Source organism: Cololabis saira, chromosome 7 (genome assembly GCF_033807715.1).
Source record: "Cololabis saira isolate AMF1-May2022 chromosome 7, fColSai1.1, whole genome shotgun sequence".
Taxonomy (NCBI): domain Eukaryota; kingdom Metazoa; phylum Chordata; class Actinopteri; order Beloniformes; family Belonidae; genus Cololabis; species Cololabis saira.
The window spans coordinates 1,482,446-1,496,838 of record NC_084593.1 but is presented as its reverse complement, the minus strand read 5'-3'; the positions used below and the strand labels follow the sequence as shown (position 1 = coordinate 1,496,838).

At 46.5% G+C, this 14,393-nt stretch overlaps 1 protein-coding gene across 3 annotated transcripts in view; it reads left to right on the top strand.

The window, feature by feature from the left end:
• LOC133446715 (NACHT, LRR and PYD domains-containing protein 4-like) overlaps positions 1-14,393 on the top strand; it is a 109,708-nt gene that overhangs the window by 81,750 nt on the left and 13,565 nt on the right. For all 3 annotated transcript variants that reach the window (XM_061724722.1, XM_061724721.1, XM_061724720.1), the window contains exons 5-9: positions 300-507; positions 973-2,740; positions 3,087-3,260; positions 7,167-7,340; positions 7,452-7,622. In XM_061724722.1, the coding sequence (XP_061580706.1) occupies positions 300-507; positions 973-2,740; positions 3,087-3,260; positions 7,167-7,340; positions 7,452-7,622 (2,495 nt within the window). The remainder of the gene's footprint in view (positions 1-299; positions 508-972; positions 2,741-3,086; positions 3,261-7,166; positions 7,341-7,451; positions 7,623-14,393) is intronic.

The window sequence follows — 14,393 nt, the reverse complement described above, 5'->3', positions numbered from 1 at the left end:
TCCATGCTGGTCTCTGGAGACCAGTGGACTGTCAGTCTGTCCATCATGGACCTGATGTTTGTCTCCATGCTGGTCTCTGGAGACCAGTGGACTGTCAGTCTGTCCAACATGGACCTGATGTTTGTCTACATGCTGGTCTCTGGAGACCAGTGGACTGTCAGTCTGTCCAACATGGACCTGATGTTTGTCTCCATGCTGGTCTCTGCAGACAAGTGGACTGTCAGTCTGTCCATCATGACCTGATGTTTGTCTCCGTAATTTCAGTCTGGTTTTGTCCTTCATGTGGTCTTCTGTTCCAGCTGCTGGAGGACGACATCGTCATGTTTGTGAAGGACGAGCTGAAGAAGATCCAGGAGGTTCTGAGTCCAGATTACCCAGAATCCTCAGAGAGTCTGGAGGAGGATGAAGATGAAGAGCAGAAGAGTATCAGAGAGACACTCGTGAAGATCACAGTGAAGTTCTTGAGGAGGAGGAAGCAGGAGAAGCTGGCCGACCTCCTGCAGAGCAGTAAGACATTTCTCTGAACATCTGAGCTGCTGGAGAAAACCACACCGAATGTCTCAGTAGATGACCAACATTCACAGATCAGACACAACATTAAACCCACTGGAAGGTGGAGGAACTCAGCTCATCTTCTGTTTGGAACATCTCATTAATAAGGTCATTAATATCCCAGTAAAATAACGTTTTATTCTAAAGAGTTGAACCACATGGATTCAATATTCAGTTCCAGCAAACACAAAACAAACACAACTTGTGTGTCTGAAGTGAATCGTAGAGGAAACACTGTTCTTGTTCCTCTGATTGATCGGAGGGGTTTTTGGGAGGAAAACGTTTCAATACTCTACGAACCGCTGATCAGTGAATGTTGAAATGTTGATTCTTTAGAGGAAGTAGAACTTGTTGTGAGCTGGTTTTAAAGCACTAAGTGGTTTTCTTTTTCTTTTTTGCTGGTTTTTCATCTTTATTTAGAGACCTTCGCTGCCATTTGTCAATCCAAACTCAAAGGTCAGCTGCAGAAGAAGCACCAGCATGTGTCTGAGGGGATCACTAAAGCAGGAAAGAAAACCCTTCTGGAGCAGATCTACACGGAGCTCTACATCACAGAGGGAGGGACCGGAGAGGTCAACGAAGAACATGAAGTCAGACAGATTGAAGCAGCTTCCAGGAAACCAGACAGAGCAGAAACAGCTGTCAGACAGAAAGACATCTTTAATCCCCCACCTGGAAGAAAAGGACCAATCAGAACGGTGATGACGAAGGGAGTGGCCGGCATCGGGAAAACAGTCCTAACACAGAAGTTCAGTCTGGACTGGGCTGAAGGCAGAACCAACCAGGACATCCAGTTCCTGCTTCCATTCACCTTCAGAGAGCTGAATGTGCTGAGAGAGAAGTTCAGCTTGGTGGAACTAGTTCATCGATTCTTCTCTGAAACCAAAGACATCTGCAGCTTTGAAGAGTTCCAGGTCGTGTTCATCTTTGACGGTCTGGATGAGAGTCGACTTCCTCTGGACTTCCACAAATCTACATTCCTCAGTGACCCCAGAAGGTCCACCTCAGTGGACGTGCTGCTGACAAACCTCATCAGGGGGAACCTGCTTCCTTCTGCTCGTCTCTGGATCACCACACGGCCCGCAGCAGCGAATCAGATCCCTCCTGACTGTGTTGACATGGTGACAGAAGTCAGAGGGTTCACTGACCCACAGAAGGAGGAATACTTCAGGAAGAGGTTCAGAGAAGAGGAGCAAACCAGCAGGATCATCTCCCACATCAGGACATCACGGAGCCTCCACATCATGTGCCACATCCCAGTCTTCTGCTGGATCACTGCTACGGTCCTGGAGAACATCCTGAAAACCAGAGAGGGAGGGGGGTTGCCCAAGACCCTGACTGAGATGTACATCCACTTCCTGGTGGTCCAGGCCAAACTGAAGAGGGCCAAGTATGACGGAGGAGCTGAGACTGATGATCACTGGAGTCCAGAGAGCAGGGAGATGGTGGAGTCTCTGGGAAAACTGGCTTTTGAGCAGCTGCAGAAAGGAAACCTGATCTTCTATGAATCAGACCTGAGAGAGTGTGGCTTTGATGACAGACAGGCTTCAGTGTACTCCGGAGTGTTCACCCAGATATTTAGAGAGGAGAGACGCCTGTACCAGGACCAGGTCTTCTGCTTCATCCATCTGAGTGTTCAGGAGTTTCTGGCTGCTCTTCATGTTCATCTGACCTTCATCAACTCTGGAGTCAACCTGCTGGAAGATCAACTAACAACTCACCCTTCTTCAATCGGTTTCTATCAGACAGCTGTGGACAAGGCCTTACAGAGTCCCAACGGACATCTGGACTTGTTCCTGCGCTTCCTCCTGGGTCTTTCACTGGAGACCAATCAGAACCTCCTACGAGGTCTGATGACATCAAACCAAGGAAGTTCACAGAACAATCAGGAAACCATTGAATACATCAAGAAGAAGATCAGTGAGGATCTGTCTGCAGAGAGAAGCATCAACCTGTTCCACTGTCTGAATGAACTGAACGATCAGTCTCTGGTGGAGGAGATCCAAGAGTCCCTGAGGTCTGGACGTCTCTCCAGAGATAAACTGTCTCCTGCTCAGTGGTCGGCTCTGGTCTTCATCTTACTGTCATCAGAAGAAGATCTGGAAGTGTTTGACCTGAAGAAGTTCTCAGCTTCAGAGGAGGCTCTACGGAGGCTGCTGCCGGTGGTCAAAGCCTCCAAGAAAGTTCTGTAAGTACCAACAGACACATGCTGGACCTGTGGAGTGGAGGCTAGTTTCTGACTACGTCTGGTTTTACCTCCAGATTTCATGTTTTCTTCACTTGTTTGGGTCTTTTTTTCAGCACAACCTCACATGAGTGAGTTTACACTGGTTCTTTCATTTCCAGAGACTTTAACGACACATTGGACCTAAAATCACACACAAACATAAACTCTGACAAGGAAACACGTTCATTTCTGTTTGTACTGGGGGGGCAGGATGAGCTAAAGACCAGCAGAACAGTTGCAGACACAACTAACTTTCCTTCCACAACAGTTAAATAACCTGGTTGTTGTTCTTTTCTTCCATCTGCAGACTGAGTGGCTGTAACCTCTCAGGGAACATCTGTCCACTTCTGTCCTCAGTTCTCAGCTCTCAGTCCTCCAGTCTGACAGAACTGGACCTGAGTAACAACGACCTGCAGGATTCTGGACTGAAGAAGCTGTGTCCTGGACTGGAGAGTCCACACTGTAAACTGGAGTCTCTCAGGTCAAGATTCATTCAAGTCCTTTCCTGCTGACTCCCTTGCAGCAGATAATTCACTTCAGCCCAGTTTTACTAATAATAATAATGGCTTGGTTTTATTTAGCGCCCTTCAAGGCATCTAGAGCGCTTTACAGAGATCATTATTCATTCATACACAATCTCACCGGTGGTGGTAGCTACGTTTGTAGCCCCAGCTGCTAAGTTTGTAGCCACAGCTGCCCTGCAGACTGATGGAAGCTTGGCTGCCATATTGACCAAACGGCCCCTCCGACCACCACCAAAAATTCATACACATTCAAACACATTCACACGGGGCAAGGTGGGTAAGGTGTCTTGCCCAAGGACACTACGACAGCAACTGGGATGGAGCGGGATTCGAACCGCCAACCTTCCCATCATTGGACGACCCGCTCTACCACCTGAGCTACTGCCGCCCCGGTACTACTGGTAGAACCCACTTCACTACAAACTCACCTCAACACTCGACACAGAAATCAAAGGTTTAAACCTCAGTGCGGTCTATTCAGTACCATATTATTGATTCTTGATTAATGTAATCTTGATTAAGTTATGGGAACAACACTTTCTCTCCATCTTTCTGGAGGTCTGCTTTAAAACCAGCAGTTGTGAATTAAATCACGGGACCGACCTGCTCTGACCTTTTACCTTCTGCTCCTGAGGGACGACACCGTCCAACGTTGTTGACATTGAAGCTGTAGTTCTGTCAACAACATCATCCAGCTGTGCAGCAGCAGGATTCAGGATTCCAGCAGAATATCTCCTTCCACTACACAGATGACACACAACTTTACATTTCAATGTCACCAGGAGACATTGAGCCCATACAAGTGTTGAGTAGATGCAGAGATCGAATCAATAAGTGGATGTGACATAATGTTCTTCAGTTGAACACAAACAAAACTGAACTGAACTTTTGGACCAGAAGAAGAGCATTTAAGAGTCAACACACAGCTTCAGCTATTACAGCTAAAAACCACTGATGAGACCTGAAATCTGGGTGTAGTCATGGACTCAGACCTGAAATCTGGGTGTAGTCATGGACTCAGACCTGAAATCTGGGTGTAGTCATGGACGCAGACCTGAAATCTGGGTGTAGTCATGGACTCAGACCTGAAATCTGGGTGTAGTCATGGACTCAGACCTGAAATTTGGGTATAGTCATGGACTCAGACCTGAAATCTGGGTGTAGTCATGGACTCAGACCTGAAATTTGGGTATAGTCATGGACTCAGACCTGAAATCTGGGTGTAGTCATGGACGCAGACCTGAAATTTGGGTATAGTCATGGACTCAGACCTGAAATCTGGGTGTAGTCATGGACTCAGACCTGAAATTTGGGTATAGTCATGGACTCAGACCTGAAATCTGGGTGTAGTCATAGACTCAGACCTGAAATCTGGGTGTAGTCATGGACTCAGACCTGAAATCTGGGTGTAGTCATGGACGCAGACCTGAAATCTGGGTGTAGTCATGGACGCAGACCTGAAATCTGGGTGTAGTCATAGACTCAGACCTGAAATCTGGGTGTAGTCATGGACGCAGACCTGAAATCTGGGTGTAGTCATGGATTCAGACCTGAAATTTGGGTATAGTCATGGACTCAGACCTGAAATCTGGGTGTAGTCATGGACTCAGACCTGAAATTTGGGTATAGTCATGGACTCAGACCTGAAATCTGGGTGTAGTCATGGACTCAGACCTGGAATCTGGGTGCAGTCATGGACTCTAACATCTCCAGGATCAAGGACTGATGTCTCTGCAGGACCTTGAAGAACTCATCCATGTTTATCTTCAGTGGACTTGATTCCTGCAACGGCATCTTCACAGGTCTGACTAGCTGTCAATCACACAGCTGATCCAGAGCGCTGCTGGTTCTCACCAGAACCAAGAAGGTGGACACATCAGTCCAGTTCTGAGGTCTTTAGACCGGCTCCCTGCACCTCAGAGAATAGACTCTAAAATACTTCTGGTAGTTTATGAATCACTGAATGGTTCAGGACCAAAATACATCAGAGACTTGTTAGCATAGCATCCACCCAAACCTCTCAGGTGTCCTGGTTCAGGTCTGCTCTGCATCCCCAGAACCAGAACCAGAACCAGAACCAAACCTGGAGAAGCAGCATTCAGCTTCTATGCTCCACAGATCTTGAACAAACCTCCAGAAACCTGCAGGAACACAAACCCTCAGTTCCTTTGAATCAAGTTAAAACTTGTTAGTTTAAAGCCTTTGATGGATTATTTAAACTATTCTGAATTTAACTTTAAACAATGATAATAATACTTAAATGTAACTCTAGTTTCAGTAACTTTTGTTTATTCTGCCAACTGCACTAAAAGTCATGATTTAAATGTTTTCCTTTTCACTTTTCATGTTTTTATCATGTAAAGCAGCTTGAATTGTTTGTTGCTGAAATGTGATTTAACACAAACTTTACTGAAGACCAGCAGAACAGTCGGAGACACAACTAATTTTCTTCAACAACAGTGAAATAACCAGGGGCCTCATTTATAAAAGAGTGTGTAGGATTCATACTAAAAGTGCATGTGCGCCCAAAAGCCAAAAATGGCGTGCGCACAAAAAAATCCTGATTTATAAAACCGTGTGCACCCACATCTGCACGCAATGTTCTCTTTATAAATCACAGTCCAGCTGGAAGGTTGCGCAGGTGAATTCTCCTCATACCCCCCCCTCGACACGCCCACTTTCTACCATGAATGGTCAATGCAAACTACTTGATGACTGTGTTTGCATATGAATGAGCCTGCTGAGCATGCGCAGCGGCTTCCTGCAGTCTGTTTCTGCTGTGCGTCAGGATGAATGAGACGTGTCCAGCCACCGTGACACTAAATTACACGGAGACTGGAAGATGGAGATGTTGTGGATGAGGTGGAGGCCAGGAAAACCACATTATTTGGTGGTCACAGTACTGGCATTACTAACAAAAAGAAAGAATGTGAGTGGCAGCACGTTGATGCTGCTGTAAACGCCGTGAGTGCCACGGACAGATCTGTGGCAGAAATAAAAAAGTGGTGTGATTTGAAGGTGGAGGTCAAGAGGAGAGTGGCCCGGTGTCGTGCCAAAAATTGATTGCCTGCCAGAATTAGATGTCTCCCCTAAAAATGGGTGTTTTTACCTGCCAAAAATTGATTGAAGGCCAAATACATTTAACGAAAGGTAGTTTCTGCCTAAATATGATTTGATCTCATTCTTGAGCTTCATAATATAAACACTAGAGCTCACAGTATTGCTTTTAACACTTTTAAAGGACCATTACAACACAAAATAAGCATTTTCTCCTGGCAAAAATGGATTGAAGGCCAAATACAGTTAATGAAAAGTTGTTTCTGTCTAAATATGACTTGATCTCATTCTTGAGCTTCATAATCTGAAAATCTGACGTTTCAGCGCTATCGCTCAACTGCTGCTGTGCGCGCTCCCGCGGCCAGAAATCAGATTCTGGCAGGCAATCACTTTTTGGCACGACACTGGCACGGCATGTCCTGCACCGTGGCTGCAGCACCAGAGTGTCCCAAGCACATGGCGCAGCGGGAAGTGGCCAACTGACTGACGCTGTGCTTCAAACACAGAGGGACACGGTCAGCGCTATTATATTATAAGTCTGATATGTGATGACATTAAAAGTATGACATGAATATGGCTTCATTTCACCACCTCACCGCCTGCGTCGCCAGTTCCCCATATCTTCAAAAGGTTTGTGCGCTAGGGTCAGGGTTGGCATAAAGATACACACATTTTTCCATTAGTTTTTTTTTTTAATCCCAACCTTTGCATAGAAGGTGGCGTGCGCATCTTTCAAGCCCTGTTTTGTGCGCAAGCAAGCTTTATAAATGAGGCCCCTGGTCGTTGTTCTTTTCTTCCGTCTGCAGACTGAGTGGCTGTCACCTCTCAGGGAACATCTGTCCACTTCTGTCCTCAGTTCTCAGCTCTCAGTCCTCCAGTCTGACAGAACTGGACCTGAGCAACAACGACCTGCAGGATTCTGGACTGGAGCAGCTGTGTCCTGGACTGGAGAGTCCACACTGCAAACTGGAGTCTCTCAGGTCAGGATTCATTCAAGTCTTTTCCAGTTCCAGTGAACAGGCTGCTAAACGTATCTGCAACAGGACACTTGAGCTGAGAACATGCAACAGACCTGTGTTGTGTGTCTGCAGGCTGTCAGGCTGTCTGATCTCAGAGGAAGGAAGTTCTTCTCTGGTCTCAGCTCTGACCTCCAACCCATCCCACTTGAGAGAGCTGGACCTGAGCTACAATCATCCAGGGGAGTCAGCAGGGGAGCTTCGGTCTAGACTGGAGGATCCCCGCTGGAGACTGGCCACTCTCAGGTAGGACACTCTCAGGTAGAACACTCTCAGGTAGGACACTCTCAGGTAGGACACTCTCAGGTAGGACACTCTCAGGTAGGACACACTCAGGTAGGACACTCAGGTGGGACACACTCAGGTAGGACACTCTCAGGTAGGACACTCTCAGGTAGGACACACTCAGCTAGGACACTCAGCTAGCACACACTGCTGGGTGGGGGGGGGGGTTATTTGGTGGTAATTATGGTGGAGCAGGTGTGGGGGTTTTGCTCTGTCTCAGGTGATTGCTCAGGGCTGTATTGGGATGTTATTTAGCGCAGTTATTCTTAACCATAGGGCCGCGGCCCAAACTTGGGCCGCAAGCGCCACCTAGTGGGCCGCAAAAAAATTCTGTTTTGTACGTGTGGGCCGCGAGGGCCGCAGGAGGGCATAGCAACTCCCGACCATGTGGTGGCGCTAATGCATTAAGTAAGTAAGTAAGTAAACTTTATTTGTAGAGCGCTCTTCACAGACCATGGTCACAGAGCGCTTCACAGTTAAAATAAAAACACAGTTAAGGGATACATACAAATTTAAGATTAAAAAGGCCAATACAACACATTTACAATCATAACAGCCCCAAGATAATTAGGCAAAAGCCTGCACAAATAAAAAGGTCTTTAGTTGCCTTTTGAAGGAGTCAACAGACTCCATGGAACGCAGAGAGACTGGAAGATCGTTCCAAAGCCTGGGAGCAACGGCCTGGAAGGATCGGTCTCCTCTGGTCCGGAAGCGAGTACGAGGAGCCATCAGCAGATTCTGATCCACAGACCTCAGAGCCCGAGCTGGGGTGTAGGGCTGGATCAGATCGCTGATGTAAGGTGGAGCCTGACCATGCAAAGCTCTGAAAGTTAAAACCAGAATTTTAAAATTTACCCTAGAGGAAACTGGCAGCCAATGAAGAGCTTTGAGAATAGGGGTTATGTGTGACCTCCTATTAGCGCGGGCCAGAATTCTTGCTGCGGAATTCTGCACTAGCTGCAGGCGAGACAGCTCCTTCTTGTTTAGACAAGAGAATAAACTGTTACAGTAGTCCAAACGCGAGGACACAAATGCGTGAATGACCAGCTCCAAATCCTTTTGCGACAACATTTTCCTGAGTTTCGAAATATTCCTCAGATGAAAAAAGCAATTCCTTGTCAGCTGTTTGCAGTGTTGCACTAATGACATGTCTTTGTCAAACACAACACCCAGGTTTCTTAGGCTCGGTTTAACAGACTGGCCCAAATCACCCAAATACTGGTTAATCCCAGGAATGGAGGCATCAGGGGCAATAACCAGGGTTTCTGTTTTGTCTACGTTTAGCTGCAAGGTGTTCATACTTAGCCATTGTTTTATCTCCACCAAGCAATGAACTAGGGAATTTAGCCTGTGGAGCTCAGTAGGCTTGAAAGAGCAGTAAAGCTGAATATCATCAGCAAACATGTGGTAGGAGACATCAGGAAAACTCTGGACGATTTTTCCCAAGGGGATCAAATACAACAAAAATAATAAAGGACCCAAAACAGAACCTTGGGGGACTCCACACAACAGATCTGCTGACCCAGACCTTATTTGGTTAGCTGTAACACTAAAGCTACGCCCAGAAAGGTATGACGAGAACCACTGTAGAACTGAACCTGACAGTCCTACTTCATCCCTCAGCCTTCTCAACAGGATTTGGTGGTCGACGGTGTCAAAGGCTGAGGACAGATCTAAGAGAACTAGAACAGTGCATTTTCCTGAATCAGCAGACATCATAATGTCACTGGACACTTTCAGCAAGGCTGTCTCCGTAGAGTGATGTTTGCGGAAACCAGACTGAAAAGTCTCATGGATGTTGTTTTGATCCAGGAATAATGACAGCTGCTCAGAGACCACCTTCTCTAGGATCTTGGACAAGATTGGTAGCTTAGAGATCGGCCTGAAATTACCGAGGACAGTCGGGTCTAAGCCTGCCTTTTTGAGTAAAGGCTCCACTATAGCATGCTTAAAAGCATTGGGAAACACTCCAGAGGACAGAGAGAGGTTAACCATTTTGGTAACCCAGGGGCCAATTACATCAAACACTTTCACAAAAAGCCTACACGGAAGGACATCCGATGAGCAAGAGGAGAGTTTCATCTTGGTCACCAGTGCTGAGATATCAGCAAGAGTCACAGACCTAAATGAGGACCACAAGCTGGAGACAGGCTCAGCGACAGCAGGGGTTCCACACAAAAGGGGAGGGATTTTCTCCTTGATCAACTTAATTTTCTCAGTAAAAAATCTCAATAATGCATTGCTGTCCGCTTCACAAAAAACAGGAGTAACTGGTGCAGCAGGACACACAAGAGAATTGATTGTGTTAAAAAGCACTTTGGGATTTTTCTTGTTAGCCGTTACCAGTTGACGAATAAAGTCTGATCTGGCATTTTCCACCATCTCATTATATGAGGCCACAAGATCCCTGAGATGGAGTCTGTGCACCTCAAGTTTAGTGGATTTCCACAGGCGTTCAGTCTTACGACAAAGTCTCCTTAGACTCATGGTGTCTTCATTTGTCCAAGGGCACACTTTTTTCCGAACTGACCAGCTTGATTTAAAAGGTGCCACCTGATCCAGAATTTTGACACAATGGTTGGTAAAACACTGAGTAAAATTGTCCACATCAAGGCAGTCCATAAACAAAAGAGGGTCAAACATGGCAGAGAAACTGTCTGCAGTATTAGCAGAAATAACACGCCTCTGAGACCTAGCTTCTATGGGCTTAGGCTCAGGGCTGAAGTGGAGATCAAACTGAACAAGAAAATGATCACTGAGCTGGATGTCCTGTACAGACACATTTGAAATGTCTAGTCCAAGGGTAAAAACTAAGTCTAAAATGTGGCCTTTCTGGTGTGTGGGCTCAGAAACATGTTGCTCAAAATTAAAAGCTTCAGTCAATGATAAAAGTTCCTTTGCGGAGCAAGATGAGCTGTCATCAACATGAAGGTTAAAATCTCCAAGGATAAGAACAGATTCCAACTTTATTATGGAGGATAAAAAGTCACTAAAATCCTTCAGAAACAGAGCAGCAGGTCCAGGGGGACGGTAGATTGACACACAGCAAAATGGATTTGAAGATCCCACCATGACCATTTGGGACTCAAATGAAGTCAAATCCTGGGTCTGGGTCATTTTGCATGTGCAACTGTCCTTATATATAACGGCCAGACCCCCCCCACGACGGCAGGGGCGGGGTTTCCCGACAACAGAGCAGCCAACTGGACAGAGTTCATTTAGATGAATAAACTCTTCCTCTCTCTGCCATGTCTCCGAAAGACACATTAAATCCAGCTTTTCTCTTGTGAAAAGATCGTTCAGAGAGAAGGATTTATTTGTAATAGACCGGGCATTCAGCAGGCCGATATGCAGGGTCGATGACGTCAGGGAGGTAGTGTCCGTGGAGCGCATCGGGATTGGTCGAAGGCACGTCCAGCGGTCACGTGGCCTCCAGCTGGACCTTGCGGGAGCCGGTGTAAACACGGAAGAGCGTGGAGGCGATGAGGACCATTGACCACTACTCCAGCGCTGTGTAGGCTCCAAGACTGTCCTTGTGGTCCAAGCAGACGAAAGCATGAATGTGCTGTCGCACACATTGAGGAGAGGGACCCGGCGCAGACACCTTACACGTTGTCCATGGCCGGCGACAGCAGAACCCAGGCGTGCTGCAGCGCGTCGTCGCTTCACCTGGACACCAGAGCGCGAGCCTCTTCTCCTTGATTTCTTACGGACTGGCCCCGGGGCCCGACAAAGCAGCCAGAACTCAGGTGAGTCGGGGTTGATGAAAAAGGGAGGAGGAAACGCTTGTTTGTACCTGCCCCGTGTATCAAACATGCCCTCCATAGACTCCTTGATGCGAAACAGAGCGTCCCGATCATAGATCCGTAAAGCTGAGACACATCCATATGAAATACGGGCTGATATGATCACATATGTGGAGAAAATGACCATTAGAACGCTATACAGCAGGAGACGAGCCGTGGCACTGCCAGTCACAGGCGCCATGACAGCTGTCCAAGGAGTTCTATCCTCCTATGAGTCCTATTAGTCAGTTGTTACTTTAACCAGTTCCATAAATGAGGAGAAGGAGACACTCAGCTAGCTGTACGCTAACACGATGGAGCAATATTTAAAACGGAAAAATGAAGACGACAACCCCCCCAAAAGTACATGAGTTACTGACAAATATTTATACATTTATTTCTGCAGAATACTATTTTTTTTTATCGAACAACTGTCTGAAGAGGTTATTGAAAAGTTTAGGTCGAATTTGTGAAACCTGAGCCTGAAATGACGTCTAGTCGGCCGACTAAAGACGCCGTGAGAGCAGGCCTGCAATCCTGCCGCCTCTCCTGCCTCGACTCCGCCACTTGATGACGTAACCACGGGGCCGCTGACGGCCGAGCTGATCCAGGCCATGATGACTTCCCTAAAGTCCGACATTTGTGGCAAAATCGACGCTCTCTCTCACAGTCTCAGGGCAGAGATATCGCTTGTCAGTAACGACCTTAGGAAGTCTATCGAGGCTGTACAAGACAAACTCGATAAACACGGAGCGGCCCTATCGGAGCTGGAGCGGAGCTCCTCGGATCACAGCACCCGCATTACCGAGCTAGAGGCTAACGTCGGGCTGCTAACTACTAAAGTGGCGTACCTGGACGACAAGTGCGAGGACCTGGAGAGCAGGATGCGGAGGAATAATATCCGTCTCGTTGGTGTACCGGAGGGACTGGAGGGGCCGCGCCCGACGGAGTTCATGGCTGAGCTGCTCCAGGATCTGCTTCACCTGGAGGAAAAGCCGTTGCTGGACCGGGCCCACCGCACCCTACGGACCCGGCCCCGGGAAGGAGAGCCGCCGCGGCCATTTGTCATCAGGGTCCATTTCTTCCACGTCCGCAATGATATCCTGAAAAGGTCCGGGGCATCGTCTCCTCTCTTATACAAGGGTAAGAGAGTGTCCATTTTTCCAGATTACACCACGGCCGTGGCTAAGAAACGAGCCACTTTCGGGCCCGTGAAGCGCCAGTTGCGTGACTGTCCAGGCGTGAAGTTTGGCCTCATCTATCCTGCGGTTCTGACACTGCCGGACAACACCAGGCGGAGGTTCGAGGACCCCATGTCTGCAGCCGACTTTATTAAAAAGATAAAGAAAGCTGTGCCTCACGATGGGGAGCAACTGGTCGGTTAGCTGTGAAATGCTAATCATTTAGCATGCTGGCTGCGGCTCCGGCTGCAGCTCTGGCCGGCAGGAGAGCAACTTTTCACTTTTCTTTTTCAAGAACAATTATCCCTGTCTTTCTTCCTCCTCTGTGGACAATTTATAATGGGCAGATTACAGCTGATTTGCTGAGGGGGTTATTTATTTGTTTTTTTTTTTTTGTATTTATTTATTTTTCATAAATGTTAATACATTAGTATTATTAGTATTAACTTTATTTTGGATCTGAGGCAGTTTAACGCCAATAATTCACTGTTTATGTAGCCTACCCTTAGTTTTTGTTTTATTTTATTTTTTTCTACTCTGACCTTTTTTCTGACAGTCACTGTGGACATTCAGGCCCTTCTATGTTATTAAGGTGTTGTTTTTCTTTTGTTTTCATTTTTCTTTTTGCGAGATATCAATGGCTATATTCAGTATCTGAATATTCACAGGTTGCCTTAAATGCCGATAGTTGGCTATTATTGCCGATAATTCTAGGTTTCTACCATTTTGGTTTTTATTTTTTATTTTCATTTATAAAAAAAAACAGAGCAGGGGGGAGAGGGGAGAAAAAAAAAAAGAAACCGTTAGTTCGACCCAAAACCTTTTTTTTGTTGGAGGGGTCTCTTCTGACCTTGCGGATAACCAGTTCATGCAGGTATTGTATAATTTGGCTGTATGGTCACGATCTCAGGTAGCAGTTAGTAAGGGCGGTGTTTAGCTCTGGGAATTATTTGTATTTGGGATTTAGCTTGCATCTCATTTGGAGAGATGCTTCGGCCTTGTGATTTATTGTCTCTTAAACTTGCACTATTACAGTCGACTAAGATCTTTTTAAGTTTACTCTGCTGTGTTTTGTATATCCTCCTTTAACTAAGACATGACTCAGCCTGATGTATCCCGCCCGGCAGGAGGGAATGGCCTTAACTTTCTAACTTGGAACTGCAGGGGAATCAATAATCTGGTCAAACGCAGTAAGGTACTCCACCATATTCAACAACTGAAAGCCCATGTTATTTTTCTCCAATAAACTCATCTTAAGGTATTACAGCATTCAAGTCTGCGGTGTAGATGGGTGGGTCAGGTGTTTCATTCTTCATTTCAAAGTAACGCAAGAGGTGTGGCTATTTTACTTCATAAGTCTGTTCCTTTCACATGTTCAAACATGGTTTCCGACCCAAATGGCAGATATGTTATTGTCAGCGGTAGGCTGTTCAATACTAATGTGCTTCTGGTCAATATCTATGCCCCTAACTGGGACAATGGGGATTTTTTTAAGTCCATTTTCTCTGCACTTCCCGATATGTCTTCCCACATGTTGATTTTAGGTGGTGATTTTAACTGCTGGTTGGATCCTCACCTTGATCGATCTTCCACTAAAACTGCCAATTTGTCAACTTCAGCCAGTGTAATCCGATCCTTCATGTCTGACTTTGCGGTTTCTGACCCATGGAGAGTTGCTAATCCAACTGGGAGGGCATATTCCTTTTTTGCGTCAGTTCACCACACTTTTACCCGTATAGATTACTTCCTCATAGATAACAGACTTC